The following is a 15,867-nucleotide window of genomic DNA, read 5'->3' as shown; positions in this document are numbered from 1 at the left end:
TGAATAAAATTTTGATTACCATTTCAAATTAACAAATATCTCAAAGTCGAAGACCATTCCTATTTTGATTTTTTTTTAAATATTTATACTAGAAATCGAAATCATATTGATGAACAATTTTTCCTTTTTGGGGTTTGTTGGATTTGAACATTTAACTACCAAAACATAACATGATATGATCATTCTTTTTTTGGGCAAACATGACATGATATGATCATTCAGAAAGAGAAATCAAAACTAAAACAAACTACGGCGAGTCACGAGTGATCATCACGCGCATCCTTGAACAACAGCATCAGTATCTCCGCCGTTGCGTTACCACTAGCGTACGGTGGAAGTAGACCAATAAAAAAAAAATTATAAGGAAAAACAACAAAAGAAATCCCAAAACTCTACGGCAATAAACAAAAACAAAATCCTAAGTGAAATTCAAAATCAGACAGTGCAGCCGTAGAAGATAAAGAAGAAACCAAGCATCGAGACCAAAGCCACCGACTCGAACGCCACCACTACTTTCCACACAACGTCATCGACCATTACGGACAAGAAACTCAGCTCCGGGCGACTCCAGCTCAGCCAGCGCCACTGTCCGTATCCAACGCCTGAAAACCAGCCCGGCTCGGATCCAGATGAAGCCAAGCGGATCCGCCACCACCTCGTCGCTGACGGCATCGGAGATTTGGAGGCAGATGGAAGTGAAGTGAGTCTTGTCTTTGTGGATTCTCTAATGTTAACGCGACAGAATGATGTAGCTAATTGCGGAAAAGGAGACTTTTATAGCAGAAATAGTTGTTAGTTTAGTTTAACGGTTTAGATTGATATCGTGGCGTTACGTTTTCGAGATGTGCGGCTGTGATGGGATACATTGGGATCTCTGTCTATGCTTCTTTTGAACTTTTTACATTTCGCAAAAAGAAAAGTTAAATACTTCCCTCGACCCATAATCATTGTGGCTAGTTGAAATGTGTACTATTTCTAGAATTTTTGAAGACAATATTTTAGCAAGTACAACGAAGATGAGATCGATGTGGTCCATTCACAATGCCATGACGCCGCTACAAAACCCTCGCTAACATGTGACGGTTTGGTTTGGACCCCGTACCAGGTTGGGTTAGCGTTTTGAGCCCTTCCACGGGAGAACTGATTAGTTTCCCTGATTCAGTGACCAAACGTTATGATTACGTGCTTCTTACCGAAACATGGTGGATTAATTTTGCTTGGATATTGGGCCGTGTGATTCGGTAAGGACAGAGTAATTAACGGGCATATCCTTATTCAGCACCAAACAGGGCAGCGAATATTTTTGGTTTTGTATTACGGTCCGATAAGGAGTTTGACGTCTAGTCTCCTGACTTCTTCTATGTTTGTTGCAAGAATCAACGGACTTCTTAAAGAAACATAGAACCAAGTGATATTGGCTCTGTTCGTTTCATGCGTCCAGCGGCAGCGTTCGAAAAAGTACGGCAACAGAGACAACAAAAAAAACAGAATCGGAAGTTAAAACAATGGCCGATTAATTGTTGGAGACATAAAAAACGAGACACCGGTGGCTGTTTGTTTGTTGTTAGTTGCCGCAGCGATTGGAAAACAAATCAATGATGCTTCTTCACTGGTGTTGTATGTTGCCGTGATGAAACATAGTACCATGTACCAAAACATCAAACTCCAACTCTTGAACGGAACACAATACTATAGAAACTCTTTTTTTTTGTCACTATAGAAACTCTATAAATTAATATTCGATAAATTTTAAGAAACTATAAATTAATAAAATTTTCCGGTCTCGAGTTGGGTCGGTTCAAAATATGACACAAATCGACATAATAATAAGATAATACTTCCTCTATTTCATATTAAGTGTCGTTGTAGAAAACAATTATTGCAAAATAAGTGCCGTTAGCATTTCAATGCATAATTTATTAACTTTATTGTCTAGTTTATTTTTCTATTGGCTGAAAAATTGTTAGGTGTATGGGTAATGATGTTTTTATATAGAAAATATGCAAAATTAAATGTTTTATTAATCCGTGTGTACAAATTTAAAGTGACACTTAATATGAAACAAAAAGTAATATTTTAGAAAATCTTATGTAAATATATGGTCCCGTTAAAGTCATAAATTAATAATTTTTGTATATATACATTTTATTAAGTACAAACAAAAAATTATACTACTTATTTATTTCAAAATGGAATTATCTCTTTATTTTTTTAACACTTCAATATATTTTACTAACATTTAGTAAAATTATATCTAAAACACATTTAAAATTTATAAAATATATTTTATATTCACCAAATAATACAATAAAAATAACTTGAAAGTCGAATTTCAAAAATTGAATTAATATATATACAGTGAAATCAATTATTTTGTTTACTTTATAAAAGATATATTCTAAAATAAAAATCTAGAAAATAAAATATTTTGTAAATTAATAGCTCTATAAATTAATAAAATATCATAATCTTAATATTATTAATTTTATATAGTTTTTCCTGTATTACTATAACATATAAATCTTTTTTAGTGATACAGCTCAAAGAATAAGTGTGAATAAAGAATGGCAGCTAGGTGAATGACTTCCTTAAGTTGATGGTACCGTATCAACAAAGTCATTCGCGTTACACCTCATATATAAAGTTCACATGTAAAGTCAAGAAAATAACTACTTTTCATTAGTTCTGTAAGCTTTTGAAGTTTACACAGTAATATATACTTGCGTTTCTGTTCAAAACAAAGAAGAAAAACGGCTCATGTTGTTGTCTTTTTGTCTGACGTCTGGAGTTCTAGAGGTTCGGAAACACCAAACCGATAACCGAACCTAAGACCCACTCTTCCCTTTCCACGTTTCTTCTATCGTTGTCTCTTGTGTCGACATTGTCCCTTAAACACAGCTACCCCTGCGTGATCCAACTAATAATCTGATTATAATATTCCAAACATTTTTCCTATTTATAAGATTAATTTAATGAACCAACTATTTTGGGTACCATCTTCTCCCTTCTATGTTATGTCTGCTATGTTTCTTCGATAAAATAATGAGACATTTTCATGCGCACTTAGCAGTAACATTTATTTATTGTTTTTTTACAAACAAACATATATATATATATATATAACATTATTATATTCACAAAAATGAATACTACTTATAAAGCAAGAAAAATAACGTGGAATGATATTGTTAAGAAATGATCAAGTACAAAAGGATAATGTGAAAATAACACTTCTCGTTAATTGCTCCAACAAGTTAATGCATCTTGTGGAATACTATCGCGTGGATAAAACCAATTAGCCTCATTACACTTATTTTTAGGCTTCCAGCTATGAACCTCCAAAGCATGCCAAGTGTTTACGAACAGTTTGCCAAGTGTTTACGAACAGTTATGTTTTGCATGTTTACAAAAACAATAATTCTACGTCATAGTTCTTGTTTTTTTTTGAAAAAAAACTCAATTCTACTGTCATAGTTTCCAGTAAATTAACGTTTTATTCAATCATATATCAAGACATATCCTCTACCCTCCACGAGACCAACAATATATTTATCGTACTGATAATAAAATGTAACAGGATTAGGCAAAAAAAAATATTTTTGGACATTTTCAATTCTCCCACCATTAATATTTGATTCTTTTAGAGTTTTTTTGGGGTCAAATTCTAGAGTTATATTGATATTTTTACAGAAAATTCTGCTTTTCCCACTTTGTCTTTCTCTGATGTGGTTTGCAACTATCGAGGGATTCGGAGGGAACTCGTTTTTCAGTGAAGTTCAAAGTCCCTTTTAATTCATAAAACAAATAAACTCTCAACCCGTAATTAGTGGAAAATAAAATCAAAAACTTAAGAAAATAATAATAATTTAATTTTCTTTCCAGTTGTATGTCTCTCTCAGACATTAAAAAAAGCTAAATTCATTTATTTGAAACTCATTGACTGCGTGTTTCCTTTCTCTCTCCTCTGTCACGAAAGAAAATTAACATGAAGCTTTGATTTCCAATTTTCCCCGAGAATACAAAGCTCCTGCTGTGAACTCTCTCCCCATCTTTAGTTCCTACAAGAATTCGTAAAGTCGCAATCTTTTTTGAACTCCTTTGATTGTTTTGTTTGCTTCTCACTGTCTGAAGAAATATATTTAAAATCCGATTCATTAATAAAAGTTCATACTTTAATGATCCACTCTTTGTTTTCTTGTATGTTAATAATTTTAGATTTGTTCACATGCATTGAATATAGTTTTATTGCTTCTCTTCTTCTTCTTCATTATAGAGTTTTTTTTAGATTTGATCTGATGCTTTAAAAACAGATTCACTGATTTTATGAGAGATCCGACAAAGCCCTGATGTCTGATTCATTCAAAACGGCGGTGGATCCGCTTCTGAGAGATTTGGATGGGAAGAAGGAGAGTTTCCGGAGGAACGTGGTGTCTATGGCGGCTGAGCTAAATCAAGTGAAAGGCCGTTTGGTTTCTCAAGAACAATTCTTTGTTAAAGAAAGCCTTTCTAGAAAAGTATGTCCCTTTGTTTATTCTCTGATTGATTCTTCTTTGGTTTGTGCCTTTGTGGGGTCAATTTTGGGTTTATTTGTTTGTATCAAGAGAAATGATTTGCTTTTTGTTTTCTCCAGGAAGCAGAGACAAAAGCTAAGAATATGGAAAGGGAGATCTGTAAATTGCAGAAGACATTGGAAGATAGGAATTGTCAGCTCGAAGCTTCAACATCTGCTGCTACAAAGGTTTTAACTTTTACATACCCTTTTGGCTTTTGAGTTATAATATTAAAGACTCCAAATTTGATATTATAGTCTGAAAAAGTTTTGGGTCTTTGTTAAGTGTTGTTAAATGGTTACTGAAAGAGTATACTTGGTTTCAACTTTTTGAGCTAATCATTATACTTTGGTATATAATGAATCTATGGCCCTTTTAAGATCTTCAGTAAAAGTAGATGAAGCTTAGTGTGGAATGTTGACTGTGTTCAATCTCAAATTTTATTATATATTAAATGTCTAGAGAAGCTTGACATATTCAAAAAGATATCCTTTGAATGGTTTTTAGAATCTTAACTGGGTCAAGGGAACAATCTGATCTTTAAATAACATAGGTCTCTAGATTTGGGCTGAAAAGTTTAATTCTTGTGATGAAATGAACTAATTTGATCAGTTATAGATCAAAAGGCTTCACTCAATGCAACTCCAGAACCATTACTTTCTTGAACACTCAATGCAATTAGTGAGCTAGAAGTCCTGCTTGGTTATTGCTTGGTTTGCTACTTTGCTTGGCGCTTTATTAAATGTTTTCTTGACCGAGTTTGAATCCTTTTGAGCATAAGTTAACTTTAGTCACTCAGCCATACATTATTCATTCTAACAATGTTTCTATTATGCGTTTTAATTTTGTTTTTGAGAAAACAGTTTCTTGAAGAAGTGGACGACCTGAGATCGCAGCTAGCTTTAACAAAGGAAACTGCGGAAGCAAGCGCTGCTTCTGCTCAATCCGCACAGCTTCAATGCACAATGCTCGCAGAACAACTCGACGATAAAACACGTTTACTAAGAGAACACGAAGACCGTGTGACTCAGCTAGGCCACCAGCTTGATAACCTTCAGAGAGATCTGAGGACAAGAGAGTGTTCTCAGAAGCAGTTGAGAGACGAAGTCACGAGAATCGAGCGTGAGATCACCGAAGCTGTTGCAAAGTCAGGTAAAGACAGAGAAAGTGAGCTCAGGAAACGTGTGGAAGAGGTTTCTCCGAAGAAGTTCGAGAGAATGAACAAGATGTTGGGTGTGAAAGAGGAAGAGATTGCAAAGCTAAAAGATGAGATAAGGTTAATGTCAGGTCACTGGAAACTCAAGACTAAGGAACTTGAATCTCAGGTGCAGTCTATTATTTATTCTTGTGTTCTGTTTTATTGTCGGAAAGTTTTAGTCTTTTAACTTTTAAATGATTATTCAGTTGGAGAAACAAAGAAGAACAGATCAAGAGTTGAGGAAGAAGGTGCTGAAACTTGAGTTTTGTCTGCAAGAAGCTCGTAGCCAGACAAGGAAGCTGCAGAGGGTAAAGTGGATTTTAGCTTTACTTGACTTATATATTAGAAACCAAATGATTTTATATGAATGGAAAATGCAGATGGGGGAGAAGAGAGACAAGGCTATCAAGGAGCTAAGAGATCAGGTTACAGGAAAACAGTTGAACGAATCGGTGTCTGGGGAGAAACAGAACTTTTGGGATACGTCAGGGTTCAAGATCGTTGTGTCAATGTCGATGTTGATATTAGTGGTTGTCTCCAAAAGATGAGTTCTTTGTGTTCATATGATCTTTGAACTCGTTCCTATTTTTGTGTGTAAATGTAGTAGTTGCAGTTAGTAGTGGACCTAGTGGTAGATAATGTTTATTGAGGTACACAAAGAGAATCTTTACAAACCCTTTTTTAAAGTATGACAATTATGGCTTCGAATGTTACGAACTATCCTGCACTGCAGTTAATAGTAACAAAAATCTCTACATATATCTATATTTTTTTTTAATTGTTAGAACCGTACCGTAGTTAAACCGTTTGTCCCGCACCGTTCAGTCTGTAATTATCATTCGGAGCCTATATTTCGTTACAGAGAATGTCATACGATTATCCAATTCCCGGTTGTAAGCATAAGCAAACCAACAAAATGATTTTCTCATTTATACTTGATCATCTTTTGTTAATTGCAAAGACTTCAGTCCTTCAAGAAGCTTTTATCTTTGACCAAGTTAATGTTGCCTCATTAGCCACATAATCTTTCTCGCATTCTTTATTGCATGCTGAAGATTTCTTGTAAATTTAATTAGTCGGCATAATTTTGTTTTTTTTTTTAATTTTGTAGAAGTATTAATACAAGAAGGACCCATACACTGCCTTCAATAATAAGTTTATAGTGGCCGTCACCTTTTTCATCTTGGTCTCAGCCTCTTCGGTGGTCGGCGTTCCTTGTCGTCACTGGGGAAGGCATCTCCACTCTCTCTTTTTCTTCTTTTGTGCTTGCTGCGTTTCTCCGTTGGGCTTATGCAGTCAAGATACCTCTTCCATTTTTTCTATTGCAAAACCTTTGCCTTGGGTCTTCAACCTCCTTCGTTGCAATGATTGTGGATCTGCAGGCAGATGTTATTTCTGATAAGTTATGCTTGTTTGAATTTGTTATGTAAACTATGTTTAGTTCTTTGGTTGAATCTTTGTTTGGTTTGCTGGTGCAGAGGATAGTTTTATTTTGGTCTTGGTGGGAATGGTTCAGTTATGGTGTCCATCGCAAGTTCTTGGCTGAGTTTTTCCGGCTATAATCCAACGGTTTGGAATTTCTGTTCATTTTTACTTAAATTTAAGAAGTCGCAAGGTGGACTTCAAAAGCTTCGTACTCTTATCAAAACGGAAATAATTGGTTCTTAGTGTTGTTTTTTGGTATAGAGATGGTTTCAGCTTCGGTTATGACCGTAAATGCAAGTCTTCTCAGGTTTTCATGCTGGTTTGAGCTTATAAAGGAAACAGTCTCAAACTCATGTTTGTCAGTAGTATGTTTCTACACTTGGTTGGGAGCAGTCTTTGTTTTCTTGCTCTTTATTTTGAGGCTATCGTATGGTATCTACTGATGACCACTGTTCAACCTTCACTCGTTATGGTTTTTCAATTATTTTTACAGAATTTGTTCTCTGTGTGTGGAGGACATCCTTCACCATTTTGTAATTTTTTTTTTTTTTGATATACAAATCCAGTGTTAAAAATAAACCATTAGACTAAAAAGTCTTCCACAATGTGTGACTTAGATCATTTTTAGTTGCATGATTAACTTTAATTGTTAAATGTAATTATCAACCACTAAAAATGAACAAGTGTAGAAATTATCTCTCTACATCCTTTTAAAAAATTTATGCCAATAATCGATTCTAACTTTTATCACATTCTCTAGTTTACTTTTGTTTCTTGAGAAAATACGGTGAGAAACCACCACTAATGTTGTTCTTAAGAAACTTATATTAGATGCTATGAGCTTTAGACCATGATTGACCTCAGTCTCTTAACTGAGGTTTTTACCTGCAGCTAAGAGACGGTTCTTAGTTTTTCTTAGATTTTAACCAAGAAAAGCTAAGAACCGTCTTTCAAATAAGAAATATAAGAGCCGTTTCTTAGCAGAAAAATGTTAAAAAAACAAAAAAGTGTAAAATCATGAGTTAAGAACCCGGCTAAGAAACCAATGTTAATCAGGCCCTTAGGCTCAGAAGTCATGCTAATAATAAAAAAAAATACAACAAATGTTCAATTTCAACTAATTTCAAATGTTTTCCTCGGCCCATAGGAAAGCCCAATTATCGGCCCAATAATGTAAACCGCCTTAAATACCAGAACGCGTTTTCGCAAACGCGAATTGTTTTTGGGAGAAACTGATTGCGACCCTAACGCCGATTCACTACGTCTGATTGTGATTTTCGCTCCTTGACAAACTCACTACCGAAGATGGCAAAGGATCAAGTAATCGCAATCAACGATGCGGTTCACAAGCTCCAGCTCGCTATGCTCGACGACGGCATCACTGATCAGAAGCAGCTCTTCGCGGCGGGAACCTTGATATCTCGATCACGGAACGAACCATCGCTAAGCTCTGCGGCTACCCTCTCTGCCGAGCATCCCTCCGTTCCGACGTCTCTAGAAGGGGAAGTTCTGCTCGGCTGCGTGTCTTGTTAACAGCCTAGCGTTCTCGACGACTCTGCAAGAGGCTCGTACGTAGGAGTTTGATACGGGGAAGGTCAATAGGATTCTGTGGTTGTTTGGTGATGCTTTGGATGTGAAAGAGGAGGGTTTGGGATTGTCGAACCTCACGATTCGTGAGAATGATGTTGTGAGAGGGGGAGAGGTGGATTTAGAGCAGTGGATGGGTCCTACTTGTGCCGTTGAAGGTTATGTTCCTTGCGATTGCGAATCCAGGAATGGTAAGTTGGATGATGAAATTGAAAGCACATTCTTTACGACTTACCAAAAGATTGGTATTATATGAATTTTGTTTTTGACAGATTCCAAGGCTACTGACGAATGTAGTGTTTTAAAGCAAACTTCCACTAAGGAGGTGTTTAAGAGTAGTTAGGCCTTACGACCAAGATATCGCTAAGAATTTGTAGCTGTATATATTACTTATTCTTTGCTTGAAGGTAGGAATGGTTTCTTTTATTCCGTAGGGAGCCTGAGAGATCTTGTGGTGGTGGTTATTTATTAGGCCATTTTCTGCTGATTTGTTACCGTTATTGTCCGTCCTGTTTATCTGGATGGTTTTGAAGTGTACTATGCGTGTGCAGGGTTTCATCGTCGATTAGAGTTTGACGTAGCGGAAGCTTTATAGGATAGAACTAGAGATCCGTTGATTATGATAATACCCGAAAAACTATCTTATTTAGTCTAAGAATGCCTAAAATCAATGTTTCTTAAATTCGTTGTAAACACCAATGTTCTGACCGAAAATAAGGAATAAAGAGAAATCTCTTAACTTTTATTAATCAAATCATAAATTCATAAATTGAATACAAACTTAATAAAACTCTAAAACAATAAAGATGATTATCTAAATTTAAAATAATCACTAAAATAAATAATAAGATATTTAGAAATATTCCAAATATCTATCTATCTCTCTAACTGTAAGTCTATTTTAAGCATTTTGTACAAACTGCCCATTAGGAGTGCATGGAACTAACTGTCACATTGGTCCACCACCTTCCTGTAGTTATCAACTTTCGGCATGATGTGGGATTCACTGTTTAGCTGGGCTTCATCGTCTTCTCTGGCATACATATATGGGAAGGATAAATCTGCTCATGAGGAGTTCTTATTTGTTTATGGTAAAGAGTACCCACGGAGGATTATCTTGGTAGACGGGCTATCCTCAGAGATCAAGGAGACAATTGCTGGGTGTCTTGCAAGAGCTTTACCTAGAGTCGCTACTGATCTCAGGCTGCCAATACCGATATCTGAGTTGGGAAAAGGACTGGTAAGTGGCAACTCTCAAAACCTTTTCATCGATTTGCTTATGTTACTCTGTTATCGGTATACCTAGAAAACCAAACACATCCCGGCTCTAGCTAAATTGTCAGATGTATTAAAGCACTATTGAAAGAAAAACTTAGTATATCTGAAATGGTATTTGAAATCCTAGCTTTTTAATCAAGTTTCACATAATGAAATATCAATCTCTCAAAACTTATGTTTCGAAGTTATTTAACAGTTGTCAGCAATGTGGTTGTGGAACAGGGAAGCTTGTTGGAGACGATGTCGTTGACAAGGGCAGTACCTTCGTTTAGGTTGAGCAATGGCAAGTGATAGTTTTTGTGTTACTGGATGCGTTGTCTGTATGCCGCATTCCTCGGATTGCACCTTATATATTTAACAGAAACAAGGTTAGTCGCATTTGACTTGAACACTACTAATAAAGGTGAAATCTTATTAAGTTAATTTTTGATGTGAAAAATATAAAAACAGGTTTTGGAAGGAAGTGGAATAGGAAATGAAGATTATGAGACAATGAAGGATATTCTGTTACCACTTGGCCGTGTTCCACAGTTTGCCACCCGATGCGGAGGATAGACAAAGACCAGAAGAAAAGCTTTTTGTTTTTGGTTTATTTGACTGATGGATGTTGAAAATAGGATGTTAAATAACTTGGAACAAAGATTTCAAGATGATTTAATAACGTAGTGAGCCAGAGACGCAGTGTTGTTACTTGTGTGTTATAAATGAAAACACTTCCGTTGCCCAAAAAAAAAATGAAAACACTTCCGAAGTCGTGATTGGTGAGTTTGTAAGTTGAATTGAAATGTCTAAACTTTGACGATTGTGTTTCTGTGCATGTGAGAAGAAAATTATGATTGACTAAGGTATTTCATTGTTACCTCTTTCATTTTTGTATATAATGTTTTATGGGATAAAATTAAATTGGAACACAAGGCATTCATTCAACACATTCCACTAATTAAAATCCATTGTTTGTTGGTTGTATGAAAATAAGAACCACAATAAATTCAGAACCCATTATGCTTCTGTCCATGGAATTATTAAACAGAAGAAGAAATTTCCAAAATACATATTTTTGTTTGTCCCAACTTTTTATTGAATGTTGTTGTAAGGGGGATAAAATCCAATAATTGGGGGTGAATTATTAAGGGAGATAGCTTACAAGATAGGGTGGTCTCTCACCTTGTAATAAAAAAAGTGGTCGTTGATTAATTTTATTTATTTATATTTTTGTTTGCCTCTGCGACACGTTTGACCCAACGGCCCATTTTTCAGCTTGTGGTCTCCTCTTCGTATATTCTTTTTTTTTTTTTGGTAAACACTCTTCGTATATTCTTGCAATCCATACACAAGAAATAATTGATCGAATGGTCATGTGATGATCAGTTTATTAAGATAATAATGAATGATGTGTATTTGCTTCTACCATCATCCTCATCTCACTTTTGTCGTGTCGTGTGTGTTGGGGAGAACAAGAAAAAGTTTTGAACGGTCAAAAGAAATACTCAAAAAACACAGCAAAAACCATAACCAATGTAACTTTTACATTGGTTCTTTGCTAACTTCAAAGTCTCCATTATTATTACTACTCTAGTTTTCACTTGAAGACTATCCCATTGGCCTATTTGTTTTCGTATTCTACGGTCAAACGTTGTAATAAATAAATACAGGTTTTCCAGACATCAATAAATAAATATAGTTATTATATAGTATTTGTAACAAAATAAAAAAATGTCTCCAGCGCAGTATATTATACGCTCACGAGACGAGAAAAGAGAAGAAACACCACAATAAAATAAAATAAAATAGAAATTCATAATAAAAAAAAAAGTTAAAGCGAGAAGAAGAGAGGAAAGAAGAGAAGGCTCATCATCATCATCAAACCCACAATCTCTTCTTTTATTTAATCGTACGGATCTACCTCTAAAGATCTTCGTCTTCTCCATCTCTCTCGATCTGGAATTTCTACGCTTTCAATCGGTACGTTTAAACATCTCTTCAAAGTTTTCATTTTTAAGATGCTCATCTCGAATTCTTGGAGGCCTGTCTCTATTGCTCTGTTGGGAAAATTTGTGAGGTGGTTATAGCTCCAGATCTGCTTACTTTGATGTTAAGAAGGTCTTTTTGCCTAAAAGCTTTCCTCTTTGGGTTTCTCTTATTGTTCTTGTCTCTCTGCTAATTGGGTTACTTTGTTAGTGTTACAAACAACACTTGTAAAAGCTTGCTCTTTTATAATCAGTTTGTGAATAAAATGTTGTTTTCTCTGTTTGAATTTGAAAAAAAAAAAACAATACACTTTTGATTTGTTGCAGTCTCAAGAGAGCTTAGAGAGTGAAAGAAGGAAACTTTGTGTGTACCCTGGAAAAGAAAATGGCATCAGTGAGCATACCACCTCCTATAGACTCTACTGGTGGTGTTGATAAATTGCCTGAAGAAATGAACGACATGAAGATTCGTGATGATAAAGTATGCCTTTGTTTCGTGTTTCTTGCTTACTATGTTTATTATAGACAACTAAAATGGAGGTTTTGATTTTTGCTTAGGAGATGGAAGCCACAGTGGTTGATGGTAATAGCACAGAGACTGGCCACATTATAGTCACTACCATCGGTGGTAGAAACGGCCAACCTAAACAGGTTAACCTTTTTATTCTTCTTCTTTCTTAGGTTAAGTTGATTCATTAGTTTCTTTCTTCTGTTTTGGTTTTGATTTCCCCTCAAATGTCAAATGCAGACGATCAGCTACATGGCCGAACGTGTTGTTGGACAAGGTTCTTTCGGCGTTGTCTTCCAGGCGAAATGCCTTGAGACAGGAGAAACCGTTGCGATAAAGAAAGTTTTGCAAGACCGGAGGTACAAGAACCGTGAGCTTCAAACCATGAGGCTGCTCGATCACCCAAACGTCGTCTCTCTCAAACACTGCTTCTTCTCAACCACGGAGAAAGACGAGCTTTACCTCAACCTGGTGCTTGAGTACGTCCCTGAAACGGTTCACCGTGTTATCAAACACTACAACAAACTCAACCAGCGTATGCCTATCATATACGTCAAACTCTACACCTATCAGGTACTCTCAGTTATCGCATTTGTAAATTGGTTTTAGATTACTTATCGACTTCTTCTATGTTTGGCAGATCTTTAGGGCTTTATCTTACATTCACCGTTGTATTGGTGTGTGTCATCGTGACATAAAACCTCAGAACTTGTTGGTAAATCCACACACACATCAAGTGAAGCTATGTGATTTTGGAAGTGCAAAAGTATTGGTGAGTTCGATTAATCTCTTCTGTGTACATTCTTCTTGAATTTTTTTAGTAAATCAAATGCAACTCTTGAAAACAGGTAAAAGGGGAACCAAACATCTCCTACATTTGCTCAAGGTATTACAGAGCCCCTGAACTTATTTTTGGAGCCACCGAGTATACAACGGCCATTGATGTCTGGTCTGCAGGATGTGTTCTTGCTGAGCTCTTGCTTGGACAGGTAACTTATTCAAATTCTATTCTACTCAAAACTGGAGTTTTGTGGTATTGACAAAATCTATCATTTGCTTATGGTAGCCATTGTTCCCTGGTGAGAGTGGCGTTGATCAACTTGTAGAGATTATCAAGGTAAATAAGCTTTGTTGCACATGTTCCCTTTATTAATAACTTCTTGTTTCTAATGTTTATATATGTTGTATTGCTGTAGGTTTTGGGAACGCCTACTAGGGAGGAAATCAAATGCATGAATCCAAACTACACGGAGTTCAAGTTCCCTCAGATTAAAGCTCATCCATGGCACAAGGTATAACTAAAACATTATATTACATCAGTTGAACATAGCTTCTCACCATAATATATGTTTACAGATATTCCACAAACGCATGCCTCCGGAGGCTGTTGATTTGGTGTCAAGGCTTCTTCAATACTCTCCCAATCTGCGATCTGCCGCTGTGAGTGTTAGAACATTCATTCTTCTCTGAATCTTTTCATTTCTGTTTTTTTTTTTTTTACCTGACATGTGACATCTGGTTACAGCTTGACACATTGGTTCACCCATTCTTTGATGAGCTAAGAGATCCAAATGCACGTCTGCCTAATGGACGTTTCCTTCCACCACTGTTCAACTTCAAGCCTCACGGTACATACATCTATCTTCCTTTCCTAACTCCCTTAGCTCCAAAGTTACCCTATAAAGGTCATCCAAGTTTCTGAAATCATCTTTGTTATTGGTTGTGATAACAGAGCTGAAAGGTGTGGCAGTTGAGATTGTAGCAAAGTTAGTACCTGAGCATGCCAGGAAGCAGTGTCCTTGGCTCGGTTTGTGATTTCCTTAAAAAAACTTTAAATGTAGTAGCACAATTACAACACTTGTATAATATGCCTCTCTCTATCTACCTCTCTGATATGTGTACCCTTTGTTTGTTGTATGAGTAGTAGAAAAAAAAATTTATTATGACTGGTTGGTTTATAGTATACAAGCCATCAAGTAATTTAAATCAATAGTTTGGTATTCTTTGTGCTTTAGTGAATCTTTGTACCAAAGAAAGTATTCAACAAACTAGGAAGGACCATTTTAGCTCCTTTTAAAAGCTTAAGATTTTTTTTTTTAATTGAATGTTAAATTTAATTCAAAGAAAAAATGACCTTGTTACATCAAGTGTTACTTTGCTAAATGAAAGAACCTATGCCTCCTTCTATTTACATTCAAGACTTCAAAACGGAGCTCAAAAATTCAAATTCAAAGCTAGACATCTTCAACTCTTGTGCTAAACCAATAGATCATCCCTCCCTCAAGTTCTTTGTCACTTCTTCTCTGAATGAGAGTGAGCTTGTTTCTCATCCCTTTGTCTATCAGTCTTGCCAGAAGATTCGCAGGAGAAGGACCCTCCCCATGCCGTCTCCGGTTTCTTTCTCTCCATATTGTATGGACTGCAAGCTAAAAAATGTATTTTATGACAAATGACTTCACTTTGCTTCCTGTGGGCTTCTCATAATCCTCATTAGCCTCCACCATTGATCAGTATACTAATTTAGCAACACCCCTTCCATCAACTGTTTCCAAATTTGAGCAGAGTATACACACTAAAAAAATAGATGCTACATCGTTTCCAAGGATTCATTGCATAAAACACAAGAGCTAGCTGCCCACTGACCCACTCCAATGCCTCATGCGATCTCCTGTTGCAAGTCTTCCTTTCATTGCAATCCATGCAATAAAAGAATACTTCGGTGTTGCATATTTAAACCAAATCTCTTTATACCAGTGGCAAGCCTGATACCTTTCTCTAATAACCTTCCAGGTTTCACACGTTTAGAATTTCTTTTTGTATAAGATTTATTCATTTTGGTACAAATTTTTAACTTGTATTTGAGTTAACACGCCGCCGAGAAAAGTATGCAAAATTTGCAAAGTGCGATGAGACTTGACGATGCCCTCTACAAAGAAAAATATCATTTGGAATAAGAGAAGCAAAACAAAGAGTTTTCAAATGAATCCACCAACAACAATAGTAATAAGCTACCGACACTTTGGTATACATAAGAAAAAAACAAAAGGATCATCGTGGATTTTGCAGAAAGGCTAGAAAAACTCTTACCCTGGAATGTACGACTGATTATGCCAATGCTGCGCCACGTCAGAATTATGAATTGCTGAGTTGTATGGGTCCCATAGTTTGGTAGGTTTTTGGATCAAAGACTCTGGAAAGTCAAACAAACATTTCATGTTACTAAAACGTTGCGAACATGCGCTACCTGAGTTTTGGGAATCTTTTTCAATCAACCAACGACCACTTTAATTGCTCTTACAAGTCTTATTCAGGTAGGTATTATCTGTAGCTATAAATATCTTTAAAATGTTTTTA

General features: G+C 35.9%; 4 protein-coding genes across 7 annotated transcripts in view; 3 read left to right on the top strand and 1 right to left on the bottom strand.

Moving 5' to 3' along the window:
- LOC103874503 overlaps positions 1–15,867 on the top strand; it is a 524,448-nt gene that overhangs the window by 135,572 nt on the left and 373,009 nt on the right. The gene's annotated exons all lie outside the window — the stretch shown is intronic.
- LOC103874485 lies at positions 125–3,595 on the bottom strand. Its single transcript, XM_033273872.1, has one exon. The coding sequence runs from the start codon at positions 670–672 to the stop codon at positions 436–438; it is 237 nt and encodes a 78-aa protein (XP_033129763.1). The 5' UTR covers positions 673–3,595; the 3' UTR covers positions 125–435.
- Positions 3,852–6,461, top strand: LOC103874484 (nuclear envelope-associated protein 2). 2 transcript variants are annotated; one of them, XM_009152912.3, is made up of 6 exons: positions 3,852–4,070; positions 4,311–4,514; positions 4,631–4,738; positions 5,414–5,875; positions 5,955–6,056; positions 6,129–6,461. In XM_009152912.3, the coding sequence occupies exons 2-6, from the start codon at positions 4,347–4,349 to the stop codon at positions 6,294–6,296; spliced, it is 1,008 nt and encodes a 335-aa protein (XP_009151160.1). In that variant the 5' UTR covers positions 3,852–4,070; positions 4,311–4,346; the 3' UTR covers positions 6,297–6,461. The 2 variants fall into 2 exon arrangements, with proteins under 2 accessions (XP_009151160.1, XP_009151158.1); XM_009152910.3 differs by having other exon boundaries at positions 3,853–4,070; positions 5,955–6,461.
- Positions 11,734–14,515, top strand: LOC103874482 (shaggy-related protein kinase alpha). 3 transcript variants are annotated; one of them, XM_009152907.3, is made up of 11 exons: positions 11,734–12,000; positions 12,333–12,486; positions 12,564–12,656; positions 12,754–13,086; positions 13,154–13,285; positions 13,362–13,502; positions 13,580–13,630; positions 13,710–13,805; positions 13,870–13,953; positions 14,039–14,141; positions 14,246–14,515. In XM_009152907.3, the coding sequence occupies exons 2-11, from the start codon at positions 12,391–12,393 to the stop codon at positions 14,326–14,328; spliced, it is 1,212 nt and encodes a 403-aa protein (XP_009151155.1). In that variant the 5' UTR covers positions 11,734–12,000; positions 12,333–12,390; the 3' UTR covers positions 14,329–14,515. The 3 variants fall into 3 exon arrangements, with proteins under 3 accessions (XP_009151155.1, XP_033129682.1, XP_033129681.1); XM_033273790.1 differs by having other exon boundaries at positions 11,807–12,138; XM_033273791.1 differs by lacking the exons at positions 13,870–13,953; positions 14,039–14,141; positions 14,246–14,515 and having other exon boundaries at positions 13,710–13,811.

Source organism: Brassica rapa, chromosome A06 (assembly GCF_000309985.2).
Source record: "Brassica rapa cultivar Chiifu-401-42 chromosome A06, CAAS_Brap_v3.01, whole genome shotgun sequence".
Lineage (NCBI taxonomy): Eukaryota > Viridiplantae > Streptophyta > Magnoliopsida > Brassicales > Brassicaceae > Brassica > Brassica rapa.
This window is presented reverse-complemented; position numbering and strand designations above follow the sequence as displayed.